General features: G+C 36.6%; 1 protein-coding gene across 1 annotated transcript in view; it reads left to right on the top strand.

Annotated features, from left to right (window-relative positions):
• LOC140142894 (cytoplasmic dynein 1 intermediate chain 2-like) overlaps window positions 1-22,259 on the top strand; it is a 50,100-nt gene continuing 27,841 nt past the window's right edge. The window contains 6 exon segments of the mRNA XM_072164917.1: window positions 1-110; window positions 6,936-7,067; window positions 12,414-12,562; window positions 14,618-14,677; window positions 17,717-17,835; window positions 22,140-22,157. Coding sequence (XP_072021018.1) covers window positions 6,969-7,067; window positions 12,414-12,562; window positions 14,618-14,677; window positions 17,717-17,835; window positions 22,140-22,157 — 445 coding nt within the window. The 5' untranslated portion in view covers window positions 1-110; window positions 6,936-6,968.

Raw genomic sequence — 22,259 nt, 5'->3', positions numbered from 1 at the left:
CCTGAGATATTTTAGAAACGTGTAATCTATTTTTAGCATTCTTATTTAGCAGATGTGTCGGAATCTGGAATTAAAATCGATTGTGATAATTACAAAGTTTGATGTAAACGGTAAGAGTGATGTACATTTATTAACATGTATAAAATACATATTATCGCGGTTAAAGTTTGAAGCGCAAAATATTTACACTTGGAGATAAAATACCAGAATATAACGCTAAATTGTTACGGTATCAAAATTCGGAAACCTCGCAAATTTTCACTACACAGCAGTAGGTTGTTTTCGCTATGGTTTATGGGCGTGGACACTGGACCAGTTCCAATTATTAAAATTCCAGGTTTACGACTTGGAGTTTCAATATGTTATGTGATACATTGCATGATTGAAGTACAAACAGTCAAACTGTCTGTGTAGGGAATTTCAACGGACATAAATTATCTAGCTATCGTATACATCCAAATATGGTAGCTCGTTATCCAAATAAGGCAAGTCATAATAAACAGTGCCGCTCATTATGACGTCATGCATCATTTGGAAAATCTGAAGTAAAAACGCTGGGTGAATCATATACGTTTGTTGCCCACGTGACCGCGAGGCGAATTTGCGTTGGAATTACACCTCCATATGTTGTCTACATTAGGGTGTCCACTGTGCAGCGCACGGCGTGCCGTTGTTTTCCATTCACACACAAGCACACGGCTTGTTGAAGGAAAAAGCAAACGTTTTAGAATTGCTCTCATTTGTTTAATATTTAAGATAGAGCTATACAACTTCGTAATACAACTAAAAAGGGATGAAATCAAATAGAAATTTAAAAATATTGAAACCGATGAGTATTTTTGCATCTACGATTTTCCAAAGTTGAGGTTTTTCCGACTCGAAGCGGCCATGTTGGTCGCTTTTTTTGTGATGGCTCCAATATTTTTCGTCAAAATGGTGATTTTTATCTCAAAATAGAAACTACACGCCTATAAATGATTATTTTATTAATTGTATATTAAGTACAGACTTCAATGCCCTATATACTGAAATCCCTAGATTTTTTGATAAAGGAAAGTATTTTAATATTTTTTTAAAAATGTATCACTTACGGAAATATGGTTCCCGTGGCCCAATATACTGTATGTGATATCAAAATAAAGCTTGTTCTGTCGGCTACAAGATCCATTTAAAAAAATCTCTGTAAATCGCCCACGTGTATTTTCTTTCCCACACATTGTCATACCATACCCGCCCGTTGGTTTCAATGAGAAACAAGGTGAAAATCAGCTGCTGTGTTGCCAGCTAGCTCACGCAATATCGTCCCGCTGTTAGTGCACATGACTAGCGACGTGCAAAACCAAGGCATGTGCCTGTTCTGTATGACGGCGCTGTCGAGTCTGCATGTGTTGCCATATTCAACTAACACGTGGTTCGCACGAAGCCGGTTGGGGCCGGTTCTGTGTTGGTGATTGTAATAAAAAAAATGACTGTTCATCTTCTGGTACATTTTAGAGATGTTTTATTCCGAGTTTTATAAACAATAAAAACCAGGCAGTTATGTGGTACAGGTTTTTGTTTAAAAAGATCATAGGCTTGCAGATGGTGAATAGAATGTTATAAATTTCTATTTCTAACGTAATGATTTGTTTTTAATGCAACCACGCGAACCATTATGTTGTCCCTCATTAATTGTCTACTACGATTGCTGGTCAATATGGTATCACCCAACAGGCCAAGTATGCAGTGATTGGGGTCGCACACGAGGTGTAGCTGGGCTATTCCATTGATTGGAATAGGGGTGATGTCTCAGGGTGATGTGTATGGTATTGGAGGGGCACTTTTCAAAGCCCTAAATTTAGATTAGTTTTTCATTTTTTTTTAAAATAATACTTATTTATTTAGTATGATTATTTTATATACAACATTTTTGTTGTTTCTTTTTTCGAATTTAAGCCCGTTTTTTTAAAAATATTTTTAATTTAAAAAAAATACACACCAACATTGGGTGATGAGAGGGGGAGGGGGACCGGGAAAGAGGGATGGGAAGGGGTTTGGGGCATGAGATGTGAAAGGAAGACATGCAAATAAATCTCTTTAAAAAAGTTTAAGACTTTTAACTTTAATTGTTCACAAATGTTTTTTAAATATTTTCGTATTTGAATATAACAGGTCTCAAGTTACTGGTAATTTCATGAAACAGTAGTTTAAGGGGGATATGGGACTTTATCTTTGAGGTTTTTATTTGTTTGTTTTGTTTTGTTTTTTGTTTTGAATATGCTCGATCAAGTCAATTAAAGAATTGTTTGATGTTCTTTCATATAAATCTTAGCTCTAATTTTTGGTTCACATTTTGCAAGGGTTAAATTGCTCCTCGGTCTATACTTTGAAATACCCATAAACAAAATGGAATATTCCACTCAGTTTGCAATTGAATGAGACTTGATTTTTATTTTATTTTTCAACCATCCTATTTTTACATCAAATAGGAAACAAATGTACATTACATATAATCAAAACAATTCATAAAGCCTACATTTAAATACATGTGAACCTAAATTGAAGTTACAAAAATCCCTCAACATGGATTGATTCACTCTACTTGTTCCATGAATTGAGCAGGCCTACTCTATTATCTTCAACAAAAATATTTATACATTATAAAAATGACAAAGACTAGAATTGTGTTCTTTCAAGTACAGGTATATTTTATTAGCAACATTACAATAGAAAATGTGAGCAATGAGCATTCATACATGTGTTCCCTCAAGAGACAAAGGGTCGAAATTGAAGAACAATTTAAATTACCCCTTTAATTAAATGGAACATCCCATTTTATTGTATGTTATTTTAATTTTAAACAGTTCATTTGAACAACATATCATACTTCTCAACAATATTATACAGTTGCTGTCAAGTGTAAACAGATCACATTGCAAACATTACCAAACAAATTTATTATAGCAAATCTTGAGCTTCATTTGTACCATCGCTGTAAGATATGCTAATTTATGCAAATTAAGCCTTAAAACTAACAAAACATCAAATTATTGAACATAAAACTTGATCCACATCATGTGTACTACCAACATGCCAAGTTACATAAGAATTGCATTTCAAATAACTTCACAACAGTACTTTAGAAAATGTATTTCAATGTAGCACAATTTTGTTATTCCCCATAGAGATTGTACAGGCTTGATTCACAGGTGGAGCCATGAAAGCAATGCATTATGGGTAATATCAAATATGAGGCAAAACGATGTTTTTCAAAGTGCGATAACTCAAGAATGGCTATAGCTATTTGAATAAAACTTGGAATATAGTTAGACAAGGGATGAATACTTCCAATAACAAACATTGCAGTGTCAAAGAAACAGTAATTTTGTTTACATATTGTCTACAAAAGCGCCCTCTTTTGCACTTTTTACCAAAACGATTTAAAATTGCGCTTTTTGACGCCTTAAAACGGTTGTATCTGGGGACCGGACGGTCCGATTTTGATAAAAAAAATTTTAATGAGTGTCTTTCAACATACTCTTTAGGATAAAATTTAAAAAATACACAATTAACAATTTAAAATTTTGACCTGGACACCCTATCTACATAATATCAAAAAATTGGAGGGGTCATATTTTTTGTTTTCTTGCTAGGCTTTCATAAAGCAAGCCTGTGGTTGAAAAACTGTAATTTTGTATGTAGGCTCAGTATATTGTACACATGATACTATTATAATAAAGGCAAATTGTATATAGGCCTATGTACGGTACATGCATTAAATACATGTGTTTTCACCTGCATGCTTGCTTTGTGAAAGCCTAGCAAAAAAACAAAAAATATTACCCCTCCAATTTTTTGATATTTTGTAGACAACATGTATATGGGGGTATAATTCCAACGCAAATTCGCCTCACGGTCACGTGGGCAACAAGGTCAAATTCAAGGTCAAAGTACAGAAAAAAAGGTCACAAATTTTCTCTTACTCCTACATACTAAATGATAGCAGATTTGGATTCTTTGAGAGATTAGCTAAAGAATGACACCAATTTCAGCTCAATAGGACCTACAGTTACGGAGATATGGTCGCGACAATATTGATGGGCGCGCCATTTTTCGCCGAAATCGCAAAAAATGGGCGGGGCATAGCGCGAAAACCGTACGTCCGATTAAGCTCAAATTTGAAATTTGAGCTTTGCCAGCCAAAATCACCCTGTATACCAATTTTGAACAAATTTGAAGGGGGTGAGGTGTTTCCCATTGGGTGAATTGAGAAATAATGATCCATGATCGGTAATTAACAGCTGGGTCAGTCCATCTCAAATCACCTAATGGGTTGGCTGGTCACCCTCTCAGATTTTGTTTAAAATCACTTATATCATAGCCCTATGTGCCAAATGAACACATTTCAAACGGTAGGTCTCTTCTACTTGTCATTTCCGAGAACCGGCCTATTGAAAATTGGGTCAGACCCCCCTTTTTGGGCACACATGTCACGACATTAATTTTCTTCCGAGTTTAGACATTCATATCTTCCCCTAGGGGTAAGCTAGAGGGCTACAAATTGGAATCTAGGGTGTCTTTGACCCAAATAACCAGATTCTGGACTCATAAACAATGTATCTCGCCCCCATTTGATGATATAGACATATAAAAATGCATGTTCGTGTTCATCTTCATCCTAGATGTCAGACATTATCTATTTTGCCTTTAGTAGGCAATATAGGTTCAGGTGTGACCCCCTATAGCAGGGTAGACCACTCATTGGCTTAATAAAAATTTCACAGGGGCTCAAAGATGACTCCTCGGCCAAAAGACCCCCGTTCGTGACCCCATTTGACCTTGTGGGAAATAATCCACCATATTAAACCAAACTCGCACAAATTCAAAATACTTGCATGATGTTCCTCTGTACCAAAAATCTTAGTGGTGTCAAGCCATCTTCATGGTTAAATTAGTGTTTGAATCTCTCATTGAAATACACAGTAAATTGATGAACTTTGCATTTTGGGAATTAGAACATTACTGTGTATTTCAATGCGATCTCCAAACAGTCATTTAACCATGAAGATGGCTTGACACCACTTTGATTTTTGGTACAGAGGAACATCACAGAAGTATACTGAACTAGATTTCGCGGTTCTCGGGTTGGGCGGTTCTCGTGATAGGCCTATCTCTAATTACCCAACACCCGTTACCCATTACGCTCAATGATTAATCAACTCTGTTAATGTTTTGTAGCTGTGACGCTTACTTCGGTAGGCTACCCATAATCTGAAAACCCATCGTTCGCCTCTTTCAAACCCTGTCCTGCTACCACATTGGAGGACCCCAAAATACCCCGAAATACAACGCAAACGGGTTATACCATAACTGATGATTTTTATGTTAATCCTGTTTTGAAAATAGGCCTATTGGTCCGATGAGATGCACCTGTTAGTCACACAGTAATGTTTTTCCGATGCGCGCACTGTACTCCGCGCACACTCCCGTTGATACTCCGCGATAGCGCACCACGAAAGCACGCGATAGTGCATCGCGTGAACGCTGAACGCTTGAACGCGATAAGCGCAGCGGACAGAGGACGGACGGACGGACGGACGGACACGCCGTAATTAGTATTAAGATATGTGAGAGTTTGATTATGGTGGGTCATTTCAACATCAAAACATCAAATATTCAACGAGCCATAACTCAGAAACGACAAGGAGTTGAGACCTACCGTTTGAAATGTGTTCATTTGACCCATAGGTCTATGATATAAGTGATTTTAAAGAAAATCTGAGAGGGTGACCAGCCAACCTTTTCTGAAAATTAGGTGAGTTGATATGGAATGACTCAGCTGGTCTGCTGTATTTGAAGTGCATATTAAAGTTTGTAAGTTTGTGACTTCGTATGTTATGTGCATGTTATGTGCAATTGATATTATAGGAAGCTTAAATTGGCAGGCTCTCAAGCACTGATTTCACAAAAACCTAGCGGTCAAATGGCTCCGTCTTAGCTGATAAAATGTTAATTTTTTCAAGTTCTTTCCCCCGATTTAAAGATATGAATGGATTTTGCTCAAACTTCTCAAGGGGTTGTGGATTTACCCGATGTTCACGTAATGTAAGGTAGAAAAACGAGAACTGCCGCATTCTCCTGTAAAATGACGATTTAGGTACACAATAACTCAATAAATACAGCATCTACATGTATCTAGGTAAGCAATTATGCTCATCATAAAGAGCATGATCGACGTCAGAAACGGTTTTCTCATTTTTGTTATATTTTGGTCTATTTCCAATTTTAGGCATCATTTTGTGCAAATAGGCATTTGTGAATTTTAAAAAGTTCATTTTGATGCCTTATATGGTCAATATCTCAAAAAATCAGGCCAATATCAAAAAACTAAAAAAACTGTTATTTGAAATGGTGCCTCAAAATTAAGAAAAAACAAAACAAAATGTTTTGGAAAGAGTGTTTTTTGTTATGATGTACCGAACAAATATTGCCAAAAATTCACTTTTTTGTGATTTTCTTCATAATTGTTGTTTTTATACCAAATCTGTATTTATATTGAGATTCATTGATGTCTTGCCTTTATAAAAATGTATACTTTTATATGTCTTGCGTGAATAATTATAAAGTTATGGCACTTTTACTACATGCATGTCTGAGAGTACACAGCTACCTTAAGCTTAAGCTCAAAACACAAGACTACAAGAGCGAAATTACAAATTTCTTAATTATCTTACATCGTCAGCAAGTTTACATTCACGTAATTTGTTATAGAAAATAACATATACATAAATCTTTAAAATCTCATCAGAAAATGGAAGGAAATAGTGAAATATTTGCATCAAACTGAGATGCGATGCGATGCAATACCGGCAACCAGAAGTCTTGATCTGTCAGTCACAAAATGGATGGGAAAATGAGAGTTAGTAAATTAGTAATGGAATGTGATTATTTTACAGAAGAGTGTACTAATTTGGTGAAACAACCCAGCGATGGCAGACAGAAAAGCTGAGCTGGAACGCAAGAAGTTGAGACTTCAACAGATTCGAGAAGAAAAGAAAAGAAAAGAAGAGGAAAAGAAGAAGAAAGAGGTGATGTTAATTTTCTTTCTTTCATTGTTATTTAGCATATAAATAGCCTTAGAGAATATTAACTGTGTATGAGTGTAATGGTTTAAGGGGTACTACACCCCTGTGGTAAATTTGTAAATCTTTTAAAATTTTCTCAAAAAAAAATAACACACTGGTAACAAAAGTTATTTATATTATTGGGGCAAGGAATCCAATTACTACACTGAAATTTTAGTGACTCAAGACAAGCGGTTCAGTATATATGATAGGAAATAAGGTACATCCTTATTTCTTATCATAAATAACGAACCACTTGTCTTGGGTCACTGAAATTCCAGTGTAGTAATTGGATTCCTTGCCCCAATAATATGCATAACTTTTGTTACCACTTTGTTATTAGTTTTTGAGAAAAATGCAAAAATAGACAAAAATTTATCGAGGGGTGTAGTACCCCCTTAATGTAATCACGAGCTGATATGACGAGTGAAATGGAACAATCCATCTTTCACTGCATTACTATTACACAAATCTAAGACAGTTAATATTTGTTTTATTGTTCAGGAATAGACTTTGTGGTCACTTTTTTTCCGCCTGTCTCACTATGTGTGTATCCGAATGTTACAAACCTTGTGATCCATAATGTGTTTAGTGATGAAACCAGTGTTTAAACTAAATGATTGTGTGTTCGCCCGGGGACAACCAAAGTCAATGTCGGACAACCAAAAATGATAAAGTTGTCTGGTGGACAGCCAATAATCTGTGATTCTGTATCATACAAAATTCCTATATGCAACTAGCTAGACTTTTACAGAGTTTAGGGTTTATGGTTGGGGTTGCACCCTATTCGGCAATCGCTCCAAGCAATCATAGCCCGGAAAAGTAGCCCTACATTGTATCTTCTTGAAAATAAATAATATTTTCTCATGCATCAGCATTGTGACTTACATGAATTGAAGGGTAAACCCCACTCATAACAGGTAAACAATAGTCAGAGAGATCAGCGCATTGAGAATGAGGGCACCACTAGGCCTGGCATTTTCGGGTAATTTTGTACCTGGTACCGCCGCAATTTTCGAGGCGGGTAACGGTACTGAATTGCAAAAAAAAAAAAAAAAAAAGTTTTTATTTTTTCGGTTTTGTAGTGTACCTAGACCTAGACATAAATGTTAGGATCATTCATGGTTGACCTAAAAAAAAAAAAATAATAATTTGTATTCATGTCATAGTCTATTAATGATTTCAAAATGCATTGAATTTTTTTTTTTTTTTTTTTTAATTTCGGGTACCGGGGAGGGTATTTCCTACCCGGGTAATGTAATCTCGGGCGGTACCCGTTTACCCGACCGAAAATGCCAGCCTTAGGCACCACCTTATGGTGCACATCAGTAAATACTACCAATACTAACACATTTTGAAAGCTTAGACAAATGTTCATAAAAAGTCAGATACTGCTCATTTTTCATAGACAAACTAATACACAGGCCTAAATGAGGATTAAAAAGTATCAAGACCTAGAAGTTGGCTTAAAAGCCTTTTCTAATGTATTATATTGGAAAATGTTGCCAATCAATATTTATGAGAGTGTACATTCAACGTCCAGTTTTCGAAATTGGGTGACTTTTAAGTTGTGTTTGGCAGGTGTGAAATACATCTGACTGGGCGTTTTAATTAGATAACGAATAAAGGCATTGACATCATCGAATGGCTGCCCAGTGCTGTTATGTGTTTAGTTATTTAGGCCTAATAATAATTATTTAATGTATTCAAATATAATGATGTAAGCATGCGTGACCAAAAAAACGTGTAAAAAGGGGTGTTTTTTCTAGGTTGAGCATGTTACGCGTGTGACGCGTTAAGGGGGTAAAAAACGGTGATTTTCATGAAAAGGGGTAGTTTTAAAATCATGTGTAACACATTTAGGGTACCATTTTAATCCGCTTTTCAAATCTGCTGAAACTACGATTCCGAAAAAAGTTGATTCCAGTGCCGGAATTCCCCGTTCGTAGAAATGTTTACAGCATATACTCCAACCCTAAAGGTCACTCTATTATGCAAATATATTTAATGACGTGTTACATGTGATTTAACCATGGCCTTGTACTTCTATGTAAAATACTGTTCAGATAAAAAAAAACGTGCATATTAATTAATGACGTCATATGAATTATGATGGGTATATAGTTCAGTGGGCAGATGGGGAGACGAAAATATCATGTATTTCAAAAAGATTTTCAAGACTTTTATAGATTCCTCACATTATTTACTACACCTGCTGGTAGATTTTTGAGTTCCCCCTTCTCTGGATTACTTTAGGAAATTATATTTGTGGTAGAAAGCATGAAAAGGGGACACGATACCGGGACACGATACTTTAGGTGCCAAATTCGGAACCAAATACGAATTCGAATAGGCCTACTGCTTAACGTTGCCTCTGGAATGGATAAATTTCGCTGTATATTGGTATTTTATATTCTCACAAAACTACTTTACGAGAATCCAATCAGATTCATGTAACAATCTGCGAATCTGAAGGCCTCATGGTACACTCTAAATTCATCGTGTCATTATTTATATGTAGACCTAAATAAGTGATACCGGAGGGGGTAGGGCAGGCCTATAGGCCTAATAGGGAGGGTAGACCTTTTAGTGTTCAATGACAAGTTAGTAGGCCTACAAAAATTGTTCAAGTTGTCAAAAATCCATCAAAACTTGTAAAGTGGGTCAAATTTAGACAAAAACTTGTTTAGGGGGTCAAAATGAGACAAAAACTTGTTTAGGGGTCAAATTTTTGGGGAAAGCGCTAAAAACTTGCTTAGGGGTAATTTTGCTCACAGAGGAAAACTTGTTTAGGGGTGTTCGAAAAAAATTTGGTCACGCATGCGTACACTCTCATATTTGAGTGGCCCCCCGGGCGGATCAGTGACCGATTTAATGGCAGAACCCCTTTGTTTGAAACAATGGTACCACTTTTATGAATAGCCTGTCGCAACTTCTAATCGGCATCAAATGAACAAAGCATTATATAATCTATTGCGACTCTATTTCTATTGAAAGCTCTTTGGTATTTTCTGTCAGAGATTTAAGCAAAACAATAATTCCAGACAAGTATAATTTAGTAAATTAAATAAATTATCGATACACTTTACAAACCACAAGCCTCCCCAAGCGGCACTTATAAGCATTGTATACTCCTTTCACAAGTTTCAAGTCAATTCCAGGTTCAGGTTGATGTTTATCTTCAGCTTAATTTATAACTTTGCTTTGCTTTCATAATGACTTTGGCTTCTGAATAGAGGTTATCCGTGTTCTATAAGCTGCATATCCTATCAACAACTGCTATACCTTGTTTAGGACTTTCAAAAGAAGTCCCTGCATGTGCAACCATCACTGTTTCAAAATAGCCCGCCAAAGTCATGCAGGTTACTCCGAGGTCGTGCATTGAATTGGTTTGAATGACGAATACTACGGGAATCAGCGCCTTTTGTTTGAAGTCACACATGAGTTAAGTGGATAACCTCTATTGTGACATCTTCAGTTTAGTTGTTCCAATTCATTTCTATAACATTTTCATGAAATTAAATGGTCTAAAGCCTGATCTTACAGGATCATAGCAATATTGAACCTGTCCTTGTGAAGTGGCAGTTGTAGGCCTACATGTAGAAATGGGATAATGGAATTCCATTCATATTTTACAAATTGATACACTTGCAGCAGAATGTAGAATGCAACAGTATCCAGAGTGACTGAAAATATAAAATAATCAATATGTTTTATTCTGCATGATTAAATCTGTATATAAATTTGCCATGCTATGCACATAGCCACATACTAGTTATAGGTTTGTTATTTTTATGTGAATATTGATTAATATCTAGTTTTCAGGTGTGCTTTAGTATTGAAATAATTTAATTATTGTGTGAAAGAGGACTTTGTGTACCGTATGAAATGTCTGTATGCATGATGTATGTGCGCATAAATGCACAAAATGTTAACCCTTGAACCCAATGACCCTTGGGTACATTGACATGTGTGATGTCATGTGTGATGAGATCAAAGGTCATTTAGAGACCCAATGACCTTTGGGTACATTGGACGCAGTGACCTTTGACACACATTCACTTGAATCCATTGACCCTTGGGTACATTGACATGTGTGATGTCAACAAAGGTGAGATCAAAAGTCATTTGGGGTCATCCTGTGTTTCCTTTTTTTCAGCAAGAGACATGGGGGTTGTTTCCCCAGATTTTATTGACTTTTAAAAAAACATACAAGAAAAAGCTGATTCAAACCCCAGGGTCCAGCATTGTGGTTTGAGAACCACCATTTTTGGCAGGGACACATATTATGTACAGCGCAATTCCCTGTGGACTATCAATAGATGTGAGGGAAAACATCATGAACATTTTGTTTTCATACAAGTACAGAACAAAAAATTGCTATGTGAAACAGTTTCATTGAATCTGTTCAGTTGGAAAAATCAGAATTTGCATCCTATAAAAAGTGCATACTTGTTTGGGATCTGCTTGTAATGCTTTGTGCTGTACACAGCCTGGGATAGATTTTACAGAGTGAATATATTTTCCATACCTATATTTGCAAGAGATGTTTTTAATGGGTAAAAGGGCTTTTTTCTTCCTGAATTTCCAAGAGTGCGTATTGTTTCCCATACCAAAAATAGTTTCAAGTTTACATAGTATACCCCTGGAGCCTGCAAATAAGGTGTACTACATGCTCAAGTTGAGAGAGTATCAGTGCCTTTATGAAGCTGCATCACCAGTGTATATGGACAAAATTGCCCTTCCATGTGTGGGGGTGTGTGTGTGTACACCCCGCAGGATTAGGTTAGCGCATGTGATTTGAAATTGCCACTGTGAAATTTGAGATAAGACACACTGGACAACATAGTGGGCTATTCCAGTTAAAATCCATTCACCCCTTAAGATGTGCCCTTAATCTCCCACACAGGGAGTGTAGATTTCAAATGAAGTTTCCCATTCAGGTTACCCCATTTGAAATTCACATTCCCTGTGTGGAAGATAAAGGTCATGTGTATGGGTTGTATGGATTTCAACCTGAGCTATTGTATATTATGATATGTCAGATGTCCCATACCTGTGTACACTGGGCTGTACAGAGTCAGTTGACTTTTGATCCAAGTTCATTCCAAAAACATGATTGTGATGTCATTTTTGTAAATGATTTGTGCGTAGAGCAATTGGACAAAATAATGCACATGCGCTGTGATGTTGTTGCATCTCAGGGGGAGTGCATTAGTTGCATCAACATCTTTTTTAAACATCTTTTGTGATTGGCTATGTGGTTCTAAGAGTGTATGATTAGATAATAATTTGTTCAATTGATTTTAGGCCCAAGAAGCAACCAAGGCAGTAGCAGCATCAACCACAGCAGGAGCAGGTGGAGGAGGAGATTTAGAGAGGAAGAGAAGAGATGCTGATGATTTACTCAAAGATTTAGGTCTCCCACCATCTGGTAAGGAATATTATAGTAAATTGCTGTAAACATTTGACAGTGCTAACAAGGCAGAACTCACAATGCATATGATGCTTATATGGCAGAATTAACGTTGTATATATGACGCATAAAGCACACATACAGTGTGTCGTAGGCTTCTTGTCAACATTACGGAAGTACACTCTTGGCAAAGGTTTACAGAAATTTGGCATTGTTTGAAATAATTGATCAAAAAAAAGAACATGTTTGTCAGCCTGAATAGCTTGGCTCACATCACTTTTCAGAAATGACAGCCAGGTAAAATGTATAGGAAGATTCAGTAACCAAAGTTCTTGATATCTGATCCAGAAATTACACTTACTTTGTGTACGTTTCAGCAACACTGTTGCCTTTGTCAACACTTGATGATGAGTGATTCCTACTGGCAACCGACGCTAGATGTATCTCCAGCGTAGGTCTTGGTGTTGCCAGTTGAGTTTCCATCTGGGGATTTTCTTGAACCCAGTTCTAGAAACTCATCAAAAATGTGTGAGAGTTGATACTGCCTGTCGTCTCTGTTCATGGTGGTGACCCTCCTCTTTCTAATTTCTATAGCCTCCTTTATCCAGCGTGTAAATAGTTCTTGTTCAGTGCCAATGATCTCAGCGTCCCCCCATCCAATAACATGGTTCTTGTCGACTACGTGATCTGTTATTGCAGACTTGTTTACCGTTGTGAGAGACTCTTTTCTACTGGCTCTGGTGGTAACTGTGCTGTTAACCTTCTCCACTTCTTTCCTGTGTTCATCAAGTCGTGTACCAAGTTTTCTTCCAGTTTCCCCTATGTAGGAAAGGTCACAGTTCAAACAGGGGATCTTGTAGACTGCTTGGGTCAAGTTGTTGGGATCACATTTATCTTTCGGGTGGACCAATTCTCTGCGGACCGTGTTGTGTGGCTTCATGGCGGTAGAGACACTGTATTTCTTCATCACTCTTGACACCCTTTCTGTAACTCCTTTCACATATGGTAGAACGACCATACCACGGCTTCTGGTGCTGTCATCAGTCTATTTAGCCGATTTCTTTGGCTTGACACTTTCCATCTGGTCTTTAACTTTTTCAAAGGACCACTTAGGGTAACCGCATGTTTGAGTTTCTAGAACTGGGTTCAAGAAAATCAACTGGCAACACCAAGACCTACGCTGGAGATACATCTAGCGTCGGTTGCCAGTAGGAATCACTCATCATCAAGTGTTGACAAAAGCAACAGTGTTGCTGAAACGTACACAAAGTAAGTGCAATTTCTGGATCAGATATCAAGAACTTTGGTTACTGAGTTAACTCCACCGATCCTGATGAATTTATTCAACCATGTTTCAACAACTCTTCCTATACCTATACAGGAGCCAACCGTTGTTAATCTGTGATGAATCCACACTTTTACTGTAGCATATACGCGAATGCGAGCAAGACTACGTGTTACACGAGCGCGCGTAAAATTCGTCATGTATGGAACCTGTGTGTGTATGCAAGCTTTACTGATTAAATTCAGTATTTTTCAGCGGTTAAACATTGCAGTTTTATTCTGTAGTTTTATCCCAGGTTTATTGCTGATTTTAACAGAGAAATCATCGAAGTTTTTGTAAGGCTGAGTGGCAATGATTAACTGACATTCCTCATGAAACAATCTTGAATTATACGATCTTTAGCTTCTTTTCGTTGTTGAAAGGGATTCATTCCTGTTTCACCATTGTTCATCACCGTTTAACAACTCACATCCGGCGCGTCTGCGTGGTTTACTTCGCTCGGGCAGCCAAAGTATACCACGCAGACGACGCGGCCGCATCATTGTTAAACGGTGATGAACGACGGTGAAACATGATTGAATCCCTAAATAGGAAAGAGTATATAAATGTACCAGACTTTAAAAACCACTATAAGCCATAATAAAACTAGTTGCACTAGATTGTTCAATTGGATTTTTTTTTCAATTTGCCAGGTTGTACTATTCAGGGGCAAGGGATTACTAAATATTGAAATAACACAATTTATATCTCAATATATTTGTTTGACAGTGTTGCCACCTACTTCAAAAAAAAACCATCTAAATCTACAACAAGTGATGCTGGCAGCCAAGACTCAGGTGGGGATATCCCCATCACACCCAGGTAAGAACAGCAGTGAATCTTTGAAGGATATTCAATGATCCCAGCTAAAGTTGGCAAAATCAAGGAAATACACTGTTTGATTAAGTTTTAATGAAAAGTATAATATGCTTGGACAATATACTGGTATATAAACATGCATGCATAAATCAACAAATTACAAGTTTAATTCTACAGTGTTTACTTAGCCAATCCTCTTCTTGTTGATGATGACAATGTTCCGTTCACTTAAAGTTCCATTAATGTCCAGTTTCAACTTTTTGAATTATTCCACAGTAATAATACACTTATGCAACGATGATACTCAAAATGATGTTACTTTCACCATTCGCACAATACCTTAAGGAAAACAGCCCTGCCTCCATATCCGTTCTGTTTTCATTTAAATTAACTCATGTGTTGTTTCATAAACCAAACTTCGGCATTAATGGAGATTATGCACATTCATGTATTCAGAATCTCCGGTATTACACAGCGAATTTGCAAATTCGCTGTGTTCTGTCTTTTGCCAATTCTTCTTCTTACACAGCGAATTTGCAAATTCACTGTGTACTGTCTTTTGCCAATTCTTTCTTTCTTTGTTTCTTTCTGGCAACCAGCTCTAGCTCCGCAAGGCATTGGCAGATTTCAACCATACTTGACCCAAAAACTAAAAATCATCAAATATTTTTAATTTTTTTATCTCAAAACGTAGAGTGACATAAACTTCATATATGCATTAGTGTTACCCGATGTATGCACGGTATTTTTTATTTTTTGGTCAAAGGTCATTTAGACGTCATTTCCGGTTTTAAGCTAAATAACTTCAAGAATTTTTATCTCCATAACTAAGCATAGTAGATTTTTTTATTTAAACTGTAACAATGCATTTTCTCGGTGTATATGAGGGTTTTTTATATTGGGGTTAAAGGTCATTAAGGTGGTCAAAACGACAAAATTAAAAAAAAATGTTTAAAATTGGCCCAATCGAGCTCAAATTCAACAGGAACGATTCTTATGATATTCTTAACATGTTACAAATATTTATGACCCCAAAGGTCAATGTTTACTTTGGGGTCAAAAGGTCAAAATATGGTTGCCAGATAGCTATTCGCTGTGTACCCAGATTCTATTGACTCTAGTTCATATTACAGTACACACAAAACAATTTCTGTAAATCTCCTTCTGTTCCACTTGATACGACTTGAGTAGCTTATTGAATCAGTTATCAGCATGATTATGAAGACCATAACAAATACCTCCTTTTGGGATGACTCCACATTATCTCTGTTCAGCAGCTGAATGCTTATATATATAGCACCTTCGCTATAACTCCAATACTGATCCAGTGTTCAACTTTGTGAACATTCAAATGCTGTACTCCTCACACAGCTCACACACTTCATAATATCCAAATATGTGACATGATCAAGGGAAATGAGTCACATGTCTGCAATTTTAAATTTGAAGTTTTTTACATCATTTTCTGGCAGTTTTTAATGCTACATTTTGATGCAAACCCCATCAAAATCGGACATCTGGTTACCGAGTTATGAGCAATTTATCAATTGCTGAAAACAATATTTTAGAAATATGAATTTCCAATTAGCATTAGGCAATGCGCTATGATTGAGCAATATGGAAATTCCTCTATGTTATTACTAACTCTGATTGAGTTTGTTTACTGCACCCAAAGGTTTTCCCCAAAACATATCATAACACACAAACTCTTGGGGATTCCCCATCCATAAATAGTCCTGACTTTGTAAACAGTGATTATATTCATTTATGATTGCTTAAGGCAGCTGTGTACTCTAGACATTATTTCTTTCGCAAAATTGAGTTTTTTTGATATGTTTGTACTTTGTTATGTTTTTTATAAATACAAGGAATGAAAATCCAGATTTGTAAACTTCAACTGCAATATTTTAAGGATTTTATTTCACTGTTTCACTCATGTTTGAAATTAAAAAGGAAAGAAAATCTTTGTTGTACCAGCAGGGTACATTGCCTTGCATAACAACGCATCGCGTTGCGTATCGCGCAATTTGGTAGCGCACAAATACGCGACGCTTATCTGCATGCGCGGCGCATCTTATGGAAACACCACGGAAGCACAAAAACCTATAGTGGTCAAATGGCTCCATTTTAGCTGATCAAATGTGGGTTTTTCAAGTTCTTTCCCCGATTTAAATATCAAGTTATGAATGGATTTCGCTCAAACTTCTCAAGGGGCTGTGGATTTACCCGATGTTTATGTAATGTAAGGTATAAAAATAAAATCTGCCGCATTCTCCTGCGAGATTCGATGAAAGTGCAAAATGTGACCACTTTCAACTTCAACAGCCATTATTTCAATGTTCATTTTCTCAGTAAAATGACGATTTAGGTACACGATAACTCAATAAATACAGCATCTATAGGTAAGCAAATATGATCATCGTAAAAAGCATGATCGACTCAAGAAACGGGTTTCTCATTTTTTAAATATTTTGGTCTATTTCTGATTTTAGGCATCATTTTGTGCAAATAGGCGTTTGTGAATTTTAAAAAGTTCAATTTGATGCCTTATATGGTCAATATCTCTCTCAAAAAATAAGGCCAATACAATAAAAAAAAAAATAAAAAAAACGTTTTTGGAATGGCGCCTCAAGATTGAGCTAAAAACAAAATAAAATATTTTGGAAAGAGTGTTTTTTTGTTATGATGTACCTAACAAATATTGCCAAACACTCACTTTTTTGTGATTTTTTCATAAGTGTTGTTTTTACCCCAAATCTGTATTTATATTAAGATTTATTGATGTCTTGCCTTCATAAAAATGTATACTTTTATATGTCTTACGCGAATAATTACAAAGTTAGTGCACTTTTACTACATGCATGTCTGAGAGTACACAGCCTCTTTAAATAGATTTCGTACAAAAGCATGACAAACGAGGGTGTACTTCATTTTGTACCAGCCTGTACTTGTGTGGAATGATACTACATTCATGTTACATGTTCACTGATCATCTGATTGTTTCTTCATGGTCAATACATCATACGTGTACATTTCTTTTGTTTGTGTTTGCAGTCCTAGACATAAGCCTAAGCTTGGAATGTCACAAACCAGCGTAGTTGGTTTCCCACCTAAAGAGCTTGTCTCATATAGCAAAGAAACCCAGACTCCTACAGAAACAGAGGAAAAAGATGGTAAGAAAACAAATTAACTGGCTAGGTATGAAAGAACAAGGTAGTGTATAGATACTGTACAGCGATATTATTTAATAGTATCTTTCATGTTCTCTTTGCCCCTTACCCTACTCCCTATTCCAGACAAAATACAGAACTAATTTTTAGGATTAAAAAACATATAATCATGTTTTGTCAAATGTAATATGCTGTATTTTTCTGTAATAGGGAGTAAACCTAGTATCTGCAGTCCTAATTTATTTCTACCTAATAATCCTGATCATAACATTAACCAATACAGTTACCCTTGTACCTAACCTCCTTGTAACTCTAACCATGTCCACATCCAAACTAATCAAATGTAACTATAAAAGCCTTATTGTTACAATAATCTGTAACCGATAAGAAAGAGGTGCAAAGGACTGTCCAATATTGTGCAATTATGCCAGATATGTTAACAAAGTAGCATGTGGCATAGATACTATTGTATATTTGCATGATTGTATATCACTTTGCACAGTAAAAAGTAAATACATTATATATGCTGACAAAGAACATGCAAAATTAATGACAAGTTACAATGTAAGAGCAGATGCATATGTTTTTAAAATGAATACTTGCATGGTAATTTTGGAGATGCAAAAGTAAATAATTTCTTACAGAAATAAGCAAAAGAGGAGAGAGGTCAGAAGCTTGTTTTTGCAGCTTAGTCTTGTTTTTGATGGATTTTGCTCCTAAAGACAACCAATTTCAAAACTTCGTTTACCGGCCCTCAGTAAGCATTGGGCAATTTCGGTTATGGACATACAGTTCATACAGAAGTCATAACTCAAATGGTGTTAAAGACCCCACAAACTTATTCCTCTGGTCATAGGGATTCAGAAAAAGTATAGTTTTACTTTTTTACTGGAGTTTGATATAAGCAGAAACATTGAAGGTCACTTTGTCAGGTTCAAGGGGCAAAACCTAAAAAATGCTCTGATCTTCACCAAATTAATAGTGTTATTGTGCAGGATGTCATGGGTAATATCACAAAATGGGTCTCTGTCTATAGTATTCAATGAGCATTCACCCTTTCTCCATCCATGTTATGTTACCATGGTAAGGAAACATCCTGGCTATAGCAAACCTATCTTTATTTGAATTATTTATAGAAGACAAGCAATTTGAGATTAAACTTAAAAAAGTTACCTTTGTCTGTATTGAGCAGTGACATAGCTTGTGATGCCATTATGGCTTCTTCATTCAGCGTAGTGTTTACCCTCCTCCAGTCACATAACCACACGGTGGGTGGTCAAGTGACAGCAAATCATCATAGAGAGCGGGCAGGTTGTATCCGGCATCCCTATTGAGTGTGGGTTTTTGAGTCTTGATCGCTTTGGTTTCTCTGATCTTACGTTTCTAAAAGTTTTCTCCCTACTGATAACTAACTTTTGCATTGTCCTAACCGATGTTGTGTTTTGTGATCTGCTGCGTGTTCTCCAACTGCTGTCAGATGGGCTGTGGATCTAGTGTGTTCCTTGAACCTAATGCCAAGGGCCCTAGCTGTTTTGCCGACATAAGTATTTGTGCACTAAGGGAAGCTGATTTTATTTATAACACCTCATCTGTTGGAGTCTGGGGTTCTATCCTTGAGATGGACTAAGAATGACCTGATCATATTAACAGCTATGTGGTATGCATTGACCCTGAGATAACGGAATATGTTGGTTAGCTCTTCTGGCAGTCCCTTAACGTATGGGAGGGGATGTTGATTTTTCTCAATTGGCCTATTGTATCTTTGACATCCTTCTTCTTCTTGAGTTTAGGGGTTTTGAGCATCCAAGTCTTGTATCCGTCAGCCTTCAGTGCAGATTTGTTGTGGCTTTTTCTTGATCTTTGTCATCCTCTGAGGTAACAAGTTTGTCAACTCTGTCGAGTAGAGCGTTCTCACAACTGACTGTTTTTGTGCTCAAGATGGTTGTTGGAGTCCTAAAATTAAGTACTGGTCAGTGTGCGTAGGCTTCCTGTATATTGTGACTTATTATGCTACCATCATCATTGACATGAATACAAGTGTCCACAAAAAGGAAGCTTCTCTAAGCTTAATGTTTGGGTCGATACTGACATTGATGTGTGTTGTAAAACCATCAGTGTCGTATTTGTGAATGAGAACAAAGGTATCATTGACATAACTGACCAAATGGAGGGGGGATGGGGTGCTGTGGCAAGGGTCTTGATCTCAAAAGTCTCCAGGTTCGCTACAATGGGGGAGACTGGTGAACCCATCGCTGTCCGTGGTATACAAAGTATGTGGTGTTCAGACAGAACAAAATGGTGGTCATGTGACCCGGAGGAGTGTAAACACTGCACTGAATGAAGACCCTGTGATGGCGTCGCAAGCTACGTCACTGCTCAATGCAGACTCTGAAAAGGTAACTTTTTAAGCTTATGTCAATATGACAGAGTCCAATATCAGTCTACAACTCTACCTGCTGCTTATTTAAGACTGATTTGATATATAATATTAGAGCAGTTCCCCTGTGGAGACCAAATTGTAACCTTCAATCTGTATTCTCATAACTCTAGTAGGGTATGTCACAGATAGGGAAAGTATACTTTTTCTGGACCCTAATGACAAGAAGAATAGTTTCGTGACATTTTCAACAACATTTGGGCGATCCTGACTTTTAGACCACCCGAGCTATATAAGGTACAAATTGCAAATTTATCATATTAAACTTTCGCAACAATGTTAAACATGTTTTCAACTGTACAAACATACCTTTTATTCCATCGAACAAGCTTTATTTTGTTCCAAAATGCACGTTTTTATAGCTATTTTTGACGTAAAAGAGCTGGTAACAAAACCGGTGATGCCAGCTCCGAAGTTTTCGCGTAGCACAAGCGCTCGATGTACGCTCGTTTAGACGGTAATTTACGCTAGCGTATCATGCATTTTCAAGCGCGTTTGCATGTTTGACATCGTTTTACTGCGCGACGCGACTGCATTTATTCAAGATGGCGGAATTTCTCGAAAAATGTGATGTATTTTACCACGTAATTTCCCTCATTACTCAAAGCCCTGCCCTCTTTTACAATATTTTAGCTTCTTGGATATCATCGGAAACATAGATTAGTAATATTAGGTAGGTCACTGTATTTTTAAAGATTGTTTAGATGATTTATACGATGAAAAAATGGTTGTTTTAAGCTTCTTTTCAAAAATTGGTTTTAGCTTGTTAAAAAACGGGTAAAAAATCGTTTTTAGCTTGTTTTATATTTTTGCTTAATAGTTTAAAGCTTGACTCCTTAGATGAAACTTTTAGTTTAAGCTTGTTAGAATATTAAACCTTGATGAAATAGTAATATTTGAGCCCTATAGCGCGGGTGGTCTAAAAGTCAGGATCGCCAACATTTGAGCATTTTTGAATTTTGATCTCTGTATGAACTTTGACACTCGGTATCTCAAAATGCCCAATGCTGACAGAGGGCCAGTAAAATTATCTTTCAATAGGTACTCTTGAGAAGCAATATCCATCAAAAACACAACTTAAGATTTCAAAACAAGGTAATATGGCCGGCAGCCAGACTATTCCAAGGAGAAAGGTGTTTGGGCAAAGTATTATTTTTTCACTCTTCAGACCACGGTTTTGAACCAAAAACCTTTTTTGCAACATTTTAATTATCTGGTTGACTCATATTTTTGTTCTGATAATGGTTATGAAGAGGTGCATTTTGCAATTATCTTTAAAAAAAAACTTCCCAGGTTAGGTAATTATCGCACACCCTCTTACATATATCAATATTCTGGCTTAAATGATCCAGGTAGGTACTATATGGTTGTTCAATTATGATGAAAACAAGAGCTCACTCATCGTTACAAAATCATTCCAAAACATGTCATTTTCAAACCCTTACATATATTTGACCATCCACCACAAAGAGGCTGTTATGTCGACACAACTAATTCTGAGATATGGGCCATTGAACTTTACAATGAACAATAGAAAACAAAGGATTTCCGAGCCTAGTTATTGTTTATACTACCTTCCTAGCAAGCAATGGACATGCAATATATTTTGCAAAGCTTATTTTGAGGAGAATTTGCCTGTCCAATATCTCAAAAAGTGAAAATGTTGATGTTACAGCTCATTTGTGGTGGATAATCACCTATTGTGAAATTCGGTATTAAAATAACAAGGTAAAGCAGGGTTATAATGTACTCTCCCTATGAAATATTTCTTTCTTTTTCCGGTGCTCTAATAACACTTATAATTGATACGTTTCTGCAAAACTGGTAATCTTCAATGATCGTGTTGTCTGGGTTTTACGGGTGGAAGCAGATCTGCGTGGTTTTGAAGGTATTATTGATATGGGTGTGATGTGTTTATGCATGGGGAAATAATGAATGGGTGATGGGTGTGGTTTGAATCTCAATAATAACACTGGTAGAACCCAATTTC

Source organism: Amphiura filiformis, chromosome 20, assembly GCF_039555335.1.
Source record: "Amphiura filiformis chromosome 20, Afil_fr2py, whole genome shotgun sequence".
NCBI lineage: Eukaryota > Metazoa > Echinodermata > Ophiuroidea > Amphilepidida > Amphiuridae > Amphiura > Amphiura filiformis.
The sequence above is the reverse complement of the archived record's forward strand: the minus strand, read 5'-3'. Positions and strand labels throughout refer to the sequence as shown.